Genomic DNA, 18,941 nt, shown 5'->3' with positions numbered 1-18,941 from the left:
CCCTAAAACCACCCATTTCTCTAAGTTTTCTGGTTCCTGTTACTGAGTAATGATGTTCAGACACCAAGTTCCAAGAGCAGTGTACCTTGTTACTGCACTGGTATTACTTCTGGGGTCCTTGAGCCACAAAGTTTGGGAAAGTATTTTTTTTAAACCTTGAGCTTAGATGATGCCTTTAAATCTAATCCAACACTTCCCAGCTCTTCCTGTCCTTCTACCACTTTATATTTGTATTTCCACTCCTGTTGCCAATGTCAGCATGTTTACCCGTCTGTTCAGTCTTACAGTATACATGATAGTTTCAGATCACTCTATCAATACCACTACCAACAGCAGACTTACTAAGGAAAGTTTAAATTTTCTTTGTAGTTCTTTTTTTTTTATGTATGCCATTTATCGCATGCTTGTCTTCTTGAAGTTTTTGATTTTTTAAATGCTTTTTTTTTTACTAATGAAACTTATTCAAAACCTTAAATATTTGACATTACCTATAGCTCTTTGGGGGGAAAATATAGTTGGTGTCTGGACTATTTAATGTATTTTAATTAAAATAGCCATCAAGCCACTTTAGAATTAAATTGATGTGTAAATTAACAATCTCCAAATACTCTCTTTCTCACTCACCTTTTTGTATTACACCCTCAAGTTTTAGTACTTTTCTGAAAATATGAATTAGAACCAGAAGGAAAAGGGGTTGGTGCATATTTGTGTTTATATGTATTTTTTTGTAAACTGCTTTATTTGTATTCTAATGTATTCATTTGTCATCTGTTTCCTATAATGGGGATTGCATCTCAAAAAATAATAAAAATTCCAGAGGAAAATAAGTTTCTATTAGTTTAGACACACCTATATACCATCCGTACAATTTCATAGAGAATGCCTGCAAATACACTCTCTCTAAGGGACAAAAACTATCTTTGTTGTTTCTTTGTATTTCAGTTGGGCCAGTAGTATTGTTGAAACCTTTTGTTCTGTTTTCTTTAAATAGTATTTAGCATCGACAACTATATATAGCTATGATTACTGCAATAAATTTGGTATTTGTAGCGAGAATTGGCCCTCTAACTGCGTCATTAATCATATACAGAATATCAATTTAAACTAATCGTAATGTGATACAGTTCTTTAGATTTTGGAAATCCTCGTCATTTGTTTTTCATTGTAGAAGACAACCTTCATACATTCCGTAACAATCTGTAATGATTGTTGTATTCACCTAAAGTTAAGGACTGATTACACTCTGATACGAAGAATCAGTTGTTGGGGGCATGTTCTCAAAAGTTAGCATGGAAATACAATTTTGTACAGTAATTTTAGGCAGCAGAATATCAATAAAACCAACAACAGCACTCCCACAGCTGGCCGGTTTTAGAACAGAAGCTGATGCTTTGAAAATAACCCATTTCTACCAAGCAAGTGTGATTTATGATAACCTGAGCCACGAAAATGCCGGGGACCACATTCCACTGAAAGTTATTGTGCCACCCCTACAGCAGCGCTCTGAGGTGAATCGTAGAACTCGGTCCTTTGTAATGGACAGTAACACAGGCACCAATGAGACAGATTTCATTAAAAGACTTTTGATTTAGGAGAGAGTTAAAGTCCTGTCATATTTTGAAATCACTGCCGGTTTCGTCCTAGCGTCTGCTCTTTTCCCCCTGCCACCACCAGCTCCAGTTTGTGTGTGTGCGTGACATTGCTGCGTAACCCTGAGGGCTGATGGAATTCCCTGCATCTCTCTTCACAGAGGGTGACGAGACAGGAGTGATGGATAGTCTGCTGGAGGCCTTGCAGTCGGGGGCTGCCTTCCGCGACCGAAGAAAAAGGACACCGAAGTCCAAAGGTGAATATTATACTTGTTTCATGTTACTTTCTAGGGAACTATCACAAAGAACAACCCTTTTACACTTTTTAATTCTTTTAAAGTCATATGTCAAGAATGTAGTGCTGTGGGCAACATCTCAGAAGTTTCATGAGTTTTCTTAATCCTTCCCTTGCGATGACAAATGTCAGAGGGAGAAGCATTCCAGTTGGCCGGTGTCAGTGGCACATTACAAATCAATGTGCTGAGCCTAGGAAATCCTGATTAGTGTGACAAGTCTCATCTAAAGAACCATATGTACTTTCTCCCAGTGGAGTTTACAGTAGCATAATTAAATGGCAAGTAAAAGTCATAACATTATTGCTTGCTTCCAGAAATACTTAACCTTGAAAAAAATACTGTTACACTTCTCGAGATGAACAGACCTCTATATTAAGTTTCTCTTCTGTATTTTTTTTAACAGATATTCGGCAGAGTCTCAGTCCAATGTCTCAGCGGCCTGTTCTGAAAGTTTGTAACCATGGTAATAAATAGTATTCATAAGTTGCACATTCTTCTTATCTACTTTTATCCTGTTGATCTGTGATTTTAGTGCACTGCTATGAAGATTTCAAGTTTAAATATATCTAAAGTAGTAAAACTGTGGATCTTTGCTAGGGGGTAGTGTACTCATTCTGCATCCTGACATTGTTGTCTTGAGGTAGTGTCTAGGGTTCTTCTTTTAGGTCTTGAGTGAGTGTTTTTGTTGTTGTTATTGTTGTTATTTGAAGTTACCTCACACATCTCCGATCAGTGTTGTTCTCTGTATTCTTTCAAAAGCATTATGCTTTCATAATACTGTATTAAGTAGTGGATTTACTTTACATCAGGATACAATTTGAAATGTTGAATCTGTTACCTACTATACTCTACCACACTTGCCAGTGCAGTTTTAAACACTGTGATCAGCGGTTTGCAAAATTATAATGCAGGCGAGCTTCATGTGGTGTTATGGACAGTGGTGCTAGGGTCAGTAAAAAGAAGGTAAGTTGACTTAGTCTCTGCTGTTTATGAGACTGAGTCCTTCCCAACATCCCTGACCACCTCCTGCACACCTGTCTCAAGTTGCCAGTTTGTATTGACTGGCTTTGATTTATTTTGGTTCCCTTTTTCTCACTGTTACGTATTATGGGGTCTGCTTACCTTCCTTTGTCAAAAACAAATTTATCCACTGTGATTGCCATTTACTCAGAGTGGGAGTGTCACCAAAGTTCACCAGCTTTACAAATGGAAAAATACTTGATCGATTCCATTCAAGGGTTGTTTTGAGTACAGATGAGTTAAGTAATTAAGTTCTAGTTCTAATGTGTACCTGAGAAGAGAAACATTTTTAGGAGAGCCTAAAAAAGTTGTGAGGTTATGAGGTAAATAAAAAAATGACATGGGTATAATGATCTCTTACTAGCTGTATGGTCCCTACTGCTCACGGTAAACAAAGTTCATATGAAAGGTAAAAACCTGCAGGGAAATTTTACATAGATCTTTTGACTTTTGTCAACAGTGTTTTGGGGAAAGATGTTTGTTTTGTTTTGTTGTGTTGTATTGTTTTTTTTGCTTTTCCCTCTGAACAATAGGGGAAACCAACTAAAATAAGTCAGAAAAATTTATTGTGGATAATTAATTCCTAATTTGAGGTTTATGATCTAAAGTCATTGTGACTTAAGAAATAATGGCAAAAAGTGTAGAGGATATTCTCTTTCTGGACACTAGAGGTTATTTTTATAGATTAATACATGGACACTCAGACTGAAAACTTCTCAAAACTACACAGCTAGTAACTGACACAACCTTGACCATGACACAGTTCTGATTCCCATTGCCTTTCTCTTTTGATTGCATATAGGTACTTTGATTATTTTTATTAGTAGTAAAATATATAAAATAAACAATTCAGCCCACATTGTAAGTCATTAAAAAAACCACTGCCAACACAGTGACTATAGTGTGATTGTGGTGGCATATGTACTTCTGCTATGCCTAATTTTATATACATATTTTAGGTGTAATGATGAGGGAAATTATTTAGGGTAAATTGCTGCACTGACCTCAGGAGCTCCAGTCCTTCTGTGACTATAATATTAGTAAAGTGTTAAGGCTTCAAAGGCTCATGTATAATTACATATAAATTGTGATATTTCAATCTCTTTTGTGAAAGCAGATGAGAATTGCATTTCTATCTTTACTAAAGCTTATATGTACTATCTTAAGTCCTAAGGCCATTGTGATAATTAAGCTCAGGATGGTGAGCCAAAGGACATATACCACAAATATCAAGTTCTCTGTTGTAAAAGAAATGCGCAGTGGATTGACTTAATTTGTATTGCTATTTCTGCTGTGTTTTCCCTTCACATTTTTAAGCCAGTGAGAACAAAATTCAAATGACCAAATTAATCGTTAAGAACTGCGTGTATAAAGATAGATTTATTAGACTAGATGTTAAAAAATAAAGAATTTGATTAAGGAAAGTATATTCATTGCAATAAGGATCATGATTATTTTTAGAAAAATGACATTTCAGTGTCTATTTGTAATCTTCTAAAAATTGTTTTCATCGAAAACTGGAGTATGTGATTGGAATGTAACAGGTAACTCTTTTTACTTTTTAATTTGCTCTAATGTATTTAAAAGTAATGTCTGATGTTTACTTTTTTCTAAAAGTATGTAGTTGTTGATATTATATCATAGACTATTTTTGAAAGATTTATAAGATTTTCTGCATGGTTACTAAATGCCAAGCACTATGGTGAATGTTTTATCCATATCCCATTTAATTTTTTTAATACTCCTATTAATAGTCAATTCTTTCATCTCCACTTTATAGTTGGAAATAACCGAGGATTACACAGGTCCAACAGTTTGCTTAAAGCACTGCTGTCCACTTTCCAACCTGGGCCTGACTTCTGCATCCACGTTCTTGATCTCAGTGCAGCGTTGTGCTCTGAATATAGCTGCTCGAAGCAGTATCCATTCTTCCCATCCTTGGGCCGATGAGCCATTTGTGTACATTTTTTTTCTCATGACATAAAGTTGAACTATTGAGATACAGACTCTCTGAGGTTTCCTAGCCTCTGGTGTGTCTAGTCTCTTATTCCCTGATCAGACCACTAGATAGCGCTCTTTTCCTCTTCAGAGGCTGGATTACAAGGCTGTACCGTCTTCTGGAATTAGGACCACTTTTTATTCCTTTAATAAACTCTGTATTAAAACATCTATATTAGTTTTAATAAATTTATACACTAAAAGATCACAGATGATATAGATTATACATACACATTTAGAAAGATATGTGTCTATATACCACTGTCCTATTTCATTTTAGAATCAGAAAATTCTGAAGTGTCCTCTGAGACCTTGGTACATACATACTTTGGCAAAAGATGACCTCAAGCGTTCTCACTTCTGTGGGATTCAGAAGCACAGAAACTGTACACACGGAATAACTTAGCTCTTCTCCAAACCTCTAGCAAAAATACTTTGGTTAAATCCTTTACCTGTTTTATCTTTTGTTTTGCCTATTAAAGTCTAGGCAGATATTAAGTGTTTGGCATTTTTCCTTGCTAAATCTCCACTCATTAACTTAGCAAAATTGATTAAAACAACATGATAGGCACTTAAGATATAGAGATACACTCAAAGATTTCACCATCCAGGTGGAAGATAGACGAGTAATAATTCTCACCCTGTCTTTGCTTGATGCCAAGTTAGGTGTAACACACCAGACTCTTGGGAATACCAAGAAGTCTGAAGAGCAGTTCACACCTGGCTTCTAGAAGGACCTAAAATCCAAGCTGAGTTTTGAGGGATGAGCAGAAACGAGGCCCCCAAAAAACCTAAGGACGAGGGTGTGTGGGCCAGGAAAGGAGCCGCCTGGGCATCCTTTCTCAAGAGCTCCTTTTGAGCCCCATTCTGAACCCTGTAAGACTATATGCTCTATTTTCACATATTATTAGCTAATATAATCATGCTCTTACTTACGCCCTAGCCTTTCCCAATTTATGATACTCATTTTCCTAAAAATGTTCTTATTCAGTGTCTGCTACTCTACTTGTGAGGCCCTTCAGGGTGGGGGTAAGACCATAAAGGAGGGTGTCTGTCTTGTTTGTTGCTGTAACCTCAGTACTTAGCTGTGTTGGTGCCTGGTACAGGGATGTTTAGTAAGAATGAACTGAATGAACAGACATATTTAGGTTTTGGCTTGCATTGGAACAATTAATGTGTAGTAAGCAAAATCAGGTCCCTCGATATCACCCAAATAAATGGAATTTAATATGCCAAATTGCTGAAGCTTAGGCTGTGAACACAATTAACCCCCTCTCATCTCCCTAAAATGTTATCTGAAGGACGTATTTGATTATCACTGGTCTGGGATTCATTAGGTCTGTTAGATCAAATGTGGAGGGTATAGTTTAATCTTGATTGGATTATTCACTCCTTGGAAATGGAAGGTTACTTATGAGTTCATACCTGATTTGGGTGTTAGCAAATCAACTAGTTGAAAATAACACACCAGAGTGGTGAAAAGTATATCAAGAGTCTGATGCTAGATCAAGAATTTAGACTACTTATGTTTTTGAGCAAGAAAATGACAGGCTTGGGCAGTTTGCCTGGAATTGAAGTGACGACTGAATGACAGGAAAGAATCAGAGACTTTGTAGCTACCTCAGTGCTGACAGGGGTTGGCTGCAAGGGCGCAGGAGACAGTCAAAGAGCTCATCAAGTTTTGAGGAAGGAAGCCAGGTCTAGCCTCTGCTTGAGACCAGCACAGGAAATAGCTAAGGATGCATAGGCAGATGAGTTATCTACAAGAAAATCTTTAAACTGGAGAATGGTAAATCCAGGGCTGGACCTTAGGATTGACGCCAGGTGAATAATGAAGTGAATGAAAGGCAAAAGAAATGGGGGGAGAGCACATAATAATAGAGCCTACATGATGGTTAAAAGACAGCTTTCAAGGAGTTGGTTTTCTTGGTTTTTTCTTCCGTTATTTGTTTCTTCATTCAATTCAGTAGTACACCACTGGAGTGACCAGTGTCTCTCTTCCTGCTGTCGTCAGGACATGCCTTTCCCTCCACACTATATAGACTATAAAATGTGTGACAGAAATGCACCTTCTGGTGCATCCCCCTGTAACTTGATTGCATCCTTATTAGATAGTTCTCTTTTCATTAAGGAGTATTTGGGTTTTTTTCCCTCAGTTTAGATGGGTACAGAGTAATCAAAAAAAATTCTATAAACTATGTGCAATTAAAATCACTAATGATAAAACCATTTAACTGTGACAAAATAAGATAAAACATAATCAAAATTTTAGGCAAACAAGTATTATGCATTTTTAGTGAATATTCGTAACCTAAACAAAATCTTGCTATATTATCTTTACACGAAATCAATTCTTAATAGCCTTAATTTGGATTTGATTATCTATTTTTACTCTCCTACTTATATATGGAGCTTTGAGAGGCTTTTATAGCAATAAGATTGTATCGCCTCCAGGCACAGCTGCTCCGCCACTCTTAAGATTTGAAGTCAGAATTAACTGTGAAGCTAGTTAGATATTTTTGAATTAGCATATTTCTCTACAAAATAACTCGAAGGAAGCCACACAAAACAGCCTCTGTTGTTGATGTATCAAAGCTTCACACATAACCGTGCCCCCTCACCAAACCACTCAGGCTCGGTCCCTTATTTCTTGACCTCCCTTTTCCCGAAACAGCAAGAATTTGTCTGGAGGCAAAATTATGAAATTTGTAAAACTTTCAGTGGTGCCTGCTGAGCACTGGCTGCCTTAAGGCTTCTTGGAAAACAATGAGGACAACGCGAATCCAGTCCTTGTCTAGAAAACCTTTATCTGTCAAAGTAGGAAATGTTGACAACCACCATTTCCATTTCTTTAAACTGTATCCTATTTTTAAAGTATAAAGAGCATAAGGAATACTATAGTAAAATTATATCATTTTGCTAAATGTCATTGGCTTATTTTCTTGAGAAGAGCTTTTGTTCTCTTTCTGATACACTTGTGCCTGTCAAATAAGCTAGGAAAGGGAGTTATTAAAACACTAATTGTTTTTGGCACCCTTACACTTGAGCTTTCAAGCAGAATCAATTGCTACCTGTTACTGTGAAAAGACTTAAATATTTTTAAGGAGACTTTTCTGGGCCAGAAATGTAAAACAGGTTGGGTCATTTCGCATTTTATTCAGACATCAGTCTCTTCTATTTACTATGTAGTCAAGCCAAAGGAATAGAAGGCGGCTGCCTTGGTGAGTGTACCCTGCAGGGAGATGAGAAGGACCGATTTACACTGCGGGGCGGGACGACCTTTTGGCTCAGACATTATCATACAGCCTCTTAAGCACGGAACAGGTTAGAAAATTCTCAAGTAGCAAAGACTTCAAGTTGTTTTAAAAGGACATTTATGCAAGAAATAGCCAATGTCTTTCATTTAATGAGCATTCACAAATGGATGCTGAAGGCTGAAACCAAATTGAGTGAAAAGAAGATAAAGAACTGTTAAGTAAGGAAAGGAATGCCCCTGATGTCCCTGAAATAGGTGTTATGATAATCCGTCTCTTGTTCTGTTTGTCTGTAGTAGACTCTAAGCATTAGAAATGTTAACATTTTGGCTCACTCTGAATTTCTCCCATTGCTTGTCATACAGGTCCAGAATCAGGTTTACTTGGAGTCAGCAGATAAATGACTTTAGGAGTTCCTTGAATTCTATACTTTTGATTAAGATTTTGTGTTTGGGCTTTTTTTTTCTCCCTAGTGAAAGGATCTGTTGATTTTTTTAAATTATTTTATTTATTTATCTTTAGAGGGGGAACACGAAGGAGAGAGGGAGAGAAACATCAATGTGTGGTTGCCTCTCGTGCGCCCCCTGCTGGGAACTGGCCTGCAACCCAGGCATGTGCCCTGACTGGGAATTGAACCGTGATACCCTGGTTCACAGGCCCACACTCCATCCACTGAACTACACCAGCCAGGGACACATATATTCTTAAAATATCATCAGTTATTAATATATTTTGGCTATATTAAGATTCAAATGAATGCATGTTATTTTATTGGACTAGGAACGTTACATTCATATATCTTTTTTTTTTAATAAATATTTTATTTATTTATTTATTTTTAGAGAGAGAGGAAGGGAAGGAGAAAGAGTGGGAGAGAAATATCAATGTATGGTTGCCTCTCATGGGTACCCTGCTGGGAACTGGCCTGCAACCCAGGCATGTGCCCTGACTGGGAATCGAACCGTGATACTTTGTTTCACAGTCTCACGCTCAATCCACTGAGCTCCACCAGCCAGGCCTGATTTTTTTCATATTTCTCTTCCCCCCAAAAAAGAGATTAAAGAATAATTATTGACATTGCTATTTGATTACTGGTTTGTTATAAATTTCCTCCTTTCTACATATTATATTTTTATAGGCATATCCTTAAAAGGGAGCCACTTTTACTGTAACTGCTTGTCATTTGAGAATAAACCTCCATTGCTATAATCACAAATATGGGAAATATGTCAAATGATTGACCAGTCCAGAATTTTAGTGACAAATAAATTGTTTGTCACTAAACAGTTAAGGTCCGATGAAGTGGTGCTGCAATTGGAGGCTCACTCAGGACACAGGGAAGGGACAGCGTCGTCTGGACCCAGGAGAGTCGTTGGTCTTCCTGGGTCTCCCAGGCAGGAAGGTGTGCAGGCTCATCTGGGCCTATGCAGCGTGGAAAGCAGGAGCAGTTAAGGGACAGATGAGCCTAGAACGGAGCAGTCAGCAAAGCCATCGGCTTCAGAAGGGCTTGGTATGGAAAGGATGGAGGAGCATGTGGGTACAGATTGGCTTGAGGACACAGGTGTCATTGTCATCTGAGGAAGAGCAGAGTGGAATACTAGAAATTGAAGCCAGACAGCATCGATTGGAGGAGTAGTGAAGGCTGTTCTTTCTAGAAGCCTGGTTATGAAAGAGAGAAAATAGCTAGAAAGTAGATGGCGCTATAGTAGATGGCACCATAATGGGTTGATGGTTCAATGAGTGGGTTATGTTTCTTTGCTTTTGTATGACATTGGCTTTACTATCTTTGTATTCTAAATGGGAGGGATGAATATTTAGTGGGGCAGTAGTTAGGGTGAGGTTCTTGGGGGCTGGGACGGGAGAGCACAGGTGCAGAGAACCTGGACAGTAAGAAGAAAGGGTGTACGGAGAGAAGTGCATGCAAGTGCCGAGTAAGGAAGAGTGGGAGGCCTCACCTGATACACCTGTTTTTGCTGAGAACTAGGACCTAAAGTCTCCTCCTGAAAGCAACAGTCTCCGAGAGGGAAAGGTGGCCGAGAGCGATGGCGGACGGCACATCTCTTCCAGGGAGTGAGAAATCGCTGCTCGGGGAGACGCAGAATAATTTTGGCAATAATGGCCCCGCTGAACAGGGAGACGGTAACTTGTGTAACATTAGTCTGTGAAGCGTGAGGGGAAGAAAAGTCACTGAGGTGCTTCCCAGGTTCTGTGACAAAGGGCAGTCGGTTCCCCAATAGCCTGAAGATACCAAAAATTAATGTCCAAATGTAACCATAGTGCTCACTCATAAAGCAGAGCCATTCCACTTTTAAAAACGTAAGCTATTTCATATTTTAAAATAGTGCAGTAGTTACTTAGGGAAATAATGGGTCCCCTGCTGGCATGCTTTGTGCAGTGCGTGTTTGAGCACTGAGTGTTGTCACGTGTGAGGAAAGCATGTGACAGGACAGCAGTGACCCTGACACAGCTGGTTGTCTTCCTTCCGGGCGTGTGCCAGCTGGATCGCGTGTCTGACGTGTTTCCCCACAGAACAACACTTGGCGCTACACTCATTTTTCACAAGGGGCCATTGGATTTATTTTCTGTATTTTTATTGTATTTGCCCTCACTAAAGTTCAGTTTGGAGTAGCCACAGATACGAAAACTATTCTTAAGATTGTTTGTCAGTATTAAAAATAAGGGTTTTCCAAACTGCCTGACTGGCACATAACAGTTACTTTAAAAATACCAGTAGTGGCCCTGGTCTGTGTGGCTCAGCTGGTTGGAGTATCATCCTGTAACTGAAAGGTCATGGGTTCGGTTCCAGGTTGGGGCCTATGCACAGGTTGCATGTAAGGGAGGCAGCCGTTAATTGATGCCGCACTCACTCACACTCTCTCCCCCTCAGATATTTACCTCGCTCCCTCCCTTTCAAAGCAATGAAAAAATGTCGTCAGGCAAGAATTTAAAAAATAATTATATACCAGTAACAGTTCTTATTCACTGACTACTTGTGAAAGCACAAACCTAGTCAGACATTTTTAATCCTGTTTATACAGACCTTGAGTGACCTGGAGGTGCATTCTGACCTTGAAAAGCAGTGTGGGGTCGGTTTGGGCGTTAGAAGCAGACAGGTCTTGCTTTGACTTCTTGTGTATTAACAGGGTGACACTAGCAACTTTATTCAGCTTTGAATTTCCTTTTCCTCAGCTATAAAAGGAGAAATTACACTATGTGTTTTGACTGTTTGTAAGATTAAATGAAAGTGTTTGAGAATACTCTACTGAATTACCTAGAATTGAGTCAATATTCAAAAAATTCCATATGCGTGAATTCCTCCTCATTTGTTTTTTCTTTCTCCACTATACTTCCATGATGAATTCGTCCACAGAAAGTCGTAAATTCTTCAGCAAAGTGATAGTGGTGTGCAGAGTAGGTGTGATAATGAGACAGGTTGAAGTTCATTTTCTTATGGTGAATATTTTCACTTAAGTGAATTTTTTCACTTAAAGTGCAATAAGTATTGTGAACTATAGAAGAAAAAAAGTGAAAAATTAAAAGACTACAGGGACTTTGCGTTTTAAAATACCATAATAAAGATGTGTTCCCCTTCTTTCACCACAAACCCAAAAGAGGAGTAACAAAAAACAGTCTCAAATTCTGTGAAATCAAGGCGCCTTTAACCTGAGACATACACAGGCAGAACAGAGAAGAAGGGGCTGCAGGAAGGAGAGAACTGGGAAGCAAGCGTATTGGTTTCCCAGGCTTCCATAACAAACCACAGACTAGGGCGCTTAAAACAGCAGAGGTAATCATCCTGTCACAGTTCAGAAGACTGGACATCCAAAATCAAGGTTTTGGCAAGGTCAGTTCTTTCTTGAGGAGAGTCTGTTCCCTTTCTCCTTCCCGTCTTCTGGTGGCCGGTGGGCCTTGCGGTGCTTGACTTTCGACGTATCACCCTAATCGCTGAGTCTCCCTACACGTGGCCTTTTTCCCTTGCGTCTCTTCTCTTGGCCTTCATATGAGGACACCAGTCATTTAGTTAGGCCTCATCCTATTCTAGTATGACCCCCATCTTAACTCGATTAGATCTGCTAAGACCTTATTTCCAAATAAGTTTACATTCAGGACAACCAGGATTGAGGGCTTCAACATGTTTTAGGGGACACAATTTAACCCATAACAGCAGTGACTCCAGTGAGAAGCAGACTGATTTACTCCTCACAGGACCGACCACAAAAGGGCTCAGGAATTATAGGTTCCAGGAGCAGCTGGCGGAAGGAATGAGGTATAGAGCCGGAAATGGATAGTTGGTAAAGGGGCAGTTCGGCCTCCACGCAGGCCACGTGGCCTCAAAGCTCAGACTTTTAACCATTATGCTGCTCTTCCCTCGCCCCCTTCACTCCTCCCAACCAGGAGGTGAGAGGTGCACTGATTGGAAACACTGTGATACTTTGAATGGCCACACAGGCCAGGGATGAAGTGTACCACTGGAAACAGGGATTGTGTGCACTCAGAGGAAAGTCTTCTGCAGAAAAAAGAAATGAGTTGCAAAATCCTCTTCTGGCCCCTCCCACCTCTTAGTCCTCAGAGTATAGAAGCTAAATTTATACTCCAAGCAGATTACAGAATATTCCTGTGAAGGTAATGAACAATTTAGAGAGAAGGTCTTCAGATGATGACATTTGACCGCCCCCTAAAGGCCCTAGCTTACTACCAGACCATCCCACGGGGAGTCCCACAAGTGAACAAACCTGCTCACTTATACAAAATCCTTACTCTTAGATATTAATTTGTGTGACATTTGAGGAAAACGTTCAACATGAAAAAAAACAATAATCAACCAAAGGAACTCTTACTAAGCAGAGAAAATGCGAAGAATAACACCATAATTAATCATTGCAACAATATCAAAGATTGCGGTGATGAAAATAGGATTAGATAGCTAGATAGCTGGACAGATATTTAAGATATCACAAGTTCAGTTCAAGGCCATGCATGAGGAAGCACACTGTGATAAAGGAAGTCGCGTGAATTTTTTGGTTTCCAAGTGCATTTAAAAGTTATGTTTACACTATACTGTAGTCTTCGGGTGTACAATAACATCATGTCCAAATAGAAACAATGCTCATACTTTAACTTGAAGTACTTCTTTGTTTAAAAAAAAATGCTGACCATGTTCTGAGCCTGCTGGAAAAATGGAGGCAATAGACTGCCTCAGTGCGGAGTCGCCACAAACCTTCCATTTGTAAGAAGTGGCATCTGCAGAGGGCATGTGCCTGCATTTACAAAAGAATTATTAGAAACAAGATATTTTGGATATGAAAAATTTCGTAGCATAAAAAAATAGTACAGTATTTGGAAAAGCATAAACAATAGAGGGTTCCAGGGGAAAATGCAGAAGTTACAGATAGCCCGATAGATTCGACTACGTATACAGTTGTTCTATAATGCTTTGGGTACGGGTTTGGAAAGAGTGAGCGGCAGTTATTAACGGTAGAAAAAAGAAAAGTGGTGTATAATCACAGTATGCTTGTATTTGACGTAGCGTGGTGAGCTGTTTTACAGCTGTAACAATACAAATGCTGGTGTGGCCAACTCTAAGGTGGCCCTTATGGATCCCTGCATCTTGGTATTCACAGCCTTATGGCATCTCCCCCAGAATATTTTCCAGGCTGAGTCTGTAACCAATTAAATAAGGCAGAAATAATGGTATGTCCCATTTAATAATAGGTTACAAAAGGCACCAGGGCTTTTGTCTTGGATGTCCTCCCCTGCTTTCTTTGTCTCTTTTGGCCATGTTGTGAGCTGCCCTTCGGAGAGGCCCAAGTTATGAGGAAACTAAGCTTATGTCTGTTATAATGGGAGATCATTAAATAATGTCTAAAATGGATGAATCAGGGAACAGGAGGAGACATATAAATAAGGCAGAGTCAGGGACAAGGGTCTGCTAATATTTCATTGGGGAGGCCTGTTGGATTTCTGTGTAAAGCACCAATAACTTTAAAGAAAGCTAATGTTTAGAAATATTGAGGTGTTTAATTGACAACAGGTAGAAAATCATGATAGCAAGACATCTCCAAGAATAACTTAGTCTATCTGCTATTTAGATAGAATATGAATGTATATGTATGGAACTATATATGGAACTCAATTTCATTCATTAGCTTTCTTCTTTTCTCCTAAAATAGACTGATTGTACTTTTATTTTTTTTATTTTTCCTTTTCATTTTCTCTCTCATTTTAATGCGATCTAGAAACCGAAGTGCTCTTTAATGTGTACTCCTAAAAAGTTGTTGGTGAGGATAGGAGTTGATAATGGCAGTGCCTCTAGGTCAGGATAATAAAGATGCTGCTCCAATAAAATGGATCCTTGTCCAACCTTTTTTTGTGGGTGTTCCGTAGATAATACTGGTCAGTTATTTTGCAGCATGTATCTCAATATTTTCTTCCCTTGTCATTCTTAATGTGAGAGAAAATAATGAAGAAAATGAGTTACAGTAAAAATTCAAGTTCCACTCCTTTTTTTATTTTTATTTTTATTTTCAGAGGAAAAATAGCCTTTCAGTGCTGCATGAGAACTGGATGGATAAACTGAAGTCTTAGAAAGCAAGAGAATAGGGTGAAATTAACATTTTGAAACATGAACGTGATAGTCAGTTGCTCTTTTGTAAATAAAGGTCTTAATACATTACATTGGCTTTGTGAAAGCCAAAGATGTAGCTCTAGTGTAGCTAGACCTATTCGTGATTTGGAGAGGAAAGGCAACTCCCTTATTATATGATTACTTGTTAAGTAGTGAAGGTGAGGAGATAAATATTGAGTATTTTTTACCTTACAAGGGTCTACAAATTCATTGAAGAAAGCACTGCCATGTATTAATAAACCTGAATGTATCCCACTAACTGCCAAGTAAATTAGAAATTATCAGTGTTAGCCATGATGACATTATTGTGGTGTGATAGCATTTGGCTTAAACAGTTTTACCATTTATTAGCAGTGAGATTAGAATAAATGATAATTATCATTAAGTGCTATGTACATTATTATTTAACTAATTGTGCTTGCAATTTCCTTCCATTAGTCAAACCTCTTTTGGTTAATTAGTCAAAGGAGCTGTCTATTCCCAATTTCTAGAGGAATAATGAAATAAAGGAACATTGAAATATTCTAAAGTAAGTGAGAGTGTGTCACTGTTTACCTCATATATCAACTTTATTTACCTTCACTTAGTCTATTATAACAACCTCAAAAATGCCTGGCATTTTTTAAATTGTGAAATATGGTGATTAGGCTTATTAAATTATATGTGCATGTTTTGCCCATTAAAGCACTTATACAGCAGAAAAAGTGCTAACAGAATATGCAAATAAAAACAAAATCCTCCTTTACCAACTTCTCCATATTAAAAGATGAACTAAGAAAGTGTTTAGATTTAACATTAAAAATGTTCATAACATGTATTTTAGTTCTAACAAGCCAATAATTTAAAATCTATAGAATTCCAAAACTACAAATCTAAGACACAACTCAGGCAGTTTTATCAGTCCTTGTATTACTTACTTCTTGTTAATAAAATTAGCCTGAGGAGTTCTCAAGCTTATGTTTGATAAACCATGAACAGGGTTTTATTCATAATCCAAAGTATATTTTATCAGTGGATGTGAAGCATATTTTCACACATTTTCGTTATTCTTCCCCATGTCCCAAAGGAAGGGAGAAAAGATAGAGAAAAAGATCTTTTAAAATTCACTGTGATCTGTCATCAGGCAGCTTCCCCAGTAATGACAATGACACTCCATTGTTTAATGTGCAGACGGAAACAGGTGAAGGACACGGTGCGCCAGGGTGCAGTCTCTGGCGCAGTCTCGCTGGGCAGAGGAGGCGCCTCTGGGCGGATTCTCCCAGGACCTGTCAGCCCTCGGCAGCAGCTTCCTCTCTGATAAGCCTTAAGGCTTTCTGCTCACTGGTCTCTCTGTTTGCTCCTCACTTGCTGGAAACTGGACATAGCCTGTTACTCTCTGTCCTATTAACCTTTCTCTTCATTTGCTGATCCCCATTCCCTCTCTTCACCTAAACATAACAACACATGATCTGCTCAGGTTAAGAAATAAAATATATTCAGTAATAAAATGAAATAATGAATATCAGTGACTCTTCAGTGCCGTGTTGTAGAAACTTATAACATTTCCTAGAAAGTAACTCTCTGACTGCTATATATTTGTTTTAAAGACAGATGAGTTTTATACATCTTCCTAGTATACTCTCTTTGTGTTAATTTCTGTGCTCCTAGATGCATAATTCTCCATTTTGAAAAGTGTGAACTATTTTTTCCATGTGATAGGCCCACATTAGTCACATGTTCCTCTACCAAACAGAACTCTGATCTTATCTAGAATCCCCTTTGCACTGAGATCTTCTCTAACCCTGTTACTGTCCTCTTTTAAAAAAAAAAAATAGCACACTCTTTCTACTTTCAGAATGGGAATAAAAGCCCTCTATTTTACTAAATTACTTGGCACTATATATTGCACTGAGAGGCTTTGTTTTTGTTTACACAGCCCTTATACATGTTTTTGCTTCTTCTTTCATTTTAAACGTAAACTTTATACTGAAGAATAAGATAAATATAGGAGAGTACACAGTATTAAGTTTATGGCTCGCTGAATGCTCCTGGAGTGAATTTACCTATATAACCGGTACCCAGATCAAAAAACAGTGTCAGAAACAATGAAGCCCCTTCTGGCTCCTCACACCCCTCTCCCGTCCTGACTGTGACAGCAAAAACCAGCCTCGTTTGCACATTTTACAAATGGAGTCATACGCTTTGTGTCCATGTTGTTGTGTGAAGTTGTAGTTTGTTTGTCCTTATTGTTATTTAATATTTCACACTAACAATATATCAAATTTTTTTGTTACTGGATTTGGGCTATTACACATAACGTACATGATTCTTGTACAAGTCTTTTGGTTCTGTCCAGTAAAGACCTAAGGTGTAGTCTCATTGTCATTTCATTGAGTTTGCATGTTCAGCTCTAGTAGATGGCACCCAACAGTTTTCCAAAGTGATTGTACCAGTCTGACTTCCATCAGCAATGTACGAGAGTTTTGTTTCAACAATTCTGGTAGGAGAGCTCATTGTGGTTTTGATTTGCATTTCCCTTGAGTAACTTGAGTACATTTTCATAAGTTTTTTGTCTTTTTGGATATCCTGTTATCTGAAGTGCCTGTTCAAGTCTTTTGCCTAGTTTTTATTGGCTCATAGGCATTTTTCAAATTAAGAATAAATAGATTTAACACCATTTAAAACTTGATCATAACACTTATGTCAAACCGCTAATTGAAGGGAAGACTGTGCGTCACTTTATGTTAACATAAGCCTCCATGTTGCTCAGATCTCCAAGTCGAGACCTTAGAATGACAGGTCTGGTCAATATTATACACGAAAAGAGCATCTTGTGAAATCTGCCACCTGCTAACCCTCTTCTGTCAGATTCCCTTGGTGCACCTGTCCATTGTCTTTTCCTCTTTGTTGTCGTATGTGATTGGAGCCAGGGCCCCTCTAGCTTCTCTAACTAAACTGCAGACACTCCAAGGACGTTATTCTAGAAAAGACAACTATGTCATGCAAAAGACTTCAGAAAATCATTTGTTCAGTGAATGGCTGCATGAATGATTGAGTGAGTGAACATGTGAATACAGGAAGGAGAAAAGTAAACAAAGGACTGCAAAGCCGAGTCTTGAAGTTCGGCCTTCCACCTCTAAATCTGATGTAAATTCCAGTAGGCCCCAATGCTTACTATTAATCAGGAAGCATTGCTTGCGTGTGCTGAATAATTGTCATAGAATGTGCTCACCTTGGAGCTCACAAACATGAGTCAGGGTGAACTGGCAAGGTGAAAACTTATAACAAACATACTTAGATCTAATTTTATGATAAAATTTGCATAGCTTCTTTATAAACTGCTTTTAAAAATGTAGTTTATTACCAAAGAAAAAATTTCTTCCTATTTAAAATAGCCCAAGCACATGATTCTATTGCTGATGAGTTAGATCAGTGTTGAGTGAATAAATGTGTGGTTTTCCCATGACTTGTCTGCATAAAAAGACTCCATACTATCTTCCAAAGTCAAGCTTGCAACATATTAAGGTAGTTTTCAATTCAGAAAGGGTTCATATGAAGTAGAAGCCGTTTATTTTAAAATGTCATTCCACTCTGTGGAATTAGTATGTGTTCCTGTGTTTACTACTTACCGTGTTTCTTCATCTGTGGCATGTGCTATTAGATAGTTTTTACTCTTTTAAGCCTTAGACCTCCCATTCTCTTCTTTCTAGACTGAATATTTATTTGATTAACACTTAGAGTTGAGATCCAAACTATGGCTGTTCCGTATCCAGTCTATTTTGACTGCTACATTTGAACTAATTGAGCTGCCTTTGAGTTCAAGTATGCCTATTAAAAGTAAACATTGAGTAAAAATTAAAAACCAGTGTCTTTGAGTTTTCTGATGTGAACATCTATTTAGAGTATTATATTTTAGAAATACAGAAAAGTATAAAGGAGAAAATGAAGTTTACCCATAACCTAACTACTCTTATGTAAATATTATTGGCATTGGTTTTCTAATTGTAAACACAAATTTTTAAATACAGACATGCTGTGCATAGTGACTGTTATGAGTATCTTCCATATGAATTCATCTTAACAATGTTTTAATCCATATATAATACCTATAATAAGGTTGAGCCATACATTACCTGACCAGCTTCCCCCAGGTTTTACCTTTAGATGTTTTCAAATTGTT

At 38.1% G+C, this 18,941-nt stretch overlaps 1 protein-coding gene across 2 annotated transcripts in view; it reads left to right on the top strand.

Annotated features, from left to right (window-relative positions):
- The window catches only part of DIAPH3 (diaphanous related formin 3), a 470,657-nt gene that overhangs the window by 363,232 nt on the left and 88,484 nt on the right, over nt 1-18,941 (top strand). For both annotated transcript variants that reach the window (XM_053665456.1, XM_053665455.1), the window contains 2 exons: nt 1,751-1,846; nt 2,289-2,348. In XM_053665456.1, the coding sequence (XP_053521431.1) occupies nt 1,751-1,846; nt 2,289-2,348 (156 nt within the window). The remainder of the gene's footprint in view (nt 1-1,750; nt 1,847-2,288; nt 2,349-18,941) is intronic.

This window comes from Artibeus jamaicensis, unplaced genomic scaffold (assembly GCF_021234435.1).
Source record: "Artibeus jamaicensis isolate MK-2021 breed Jamaican fruit bat unplaced genomic scaffold, CSHL_Jam_final contig_415, whole genome shotgun sequence".
In the NCBI taxonomy this organism is placed as follows: Eukaryota; Metazoa; Chordata; class Mammalia; order Chiroptera; family Phyllostomidae; genus Artibeus; species Artibeus jamaicensis.
The sequence above is the reverse complement of the archived record's forward strand: the minus strand, read 5'-3'. Positions and strand labels throughout refer to the sequence as shown.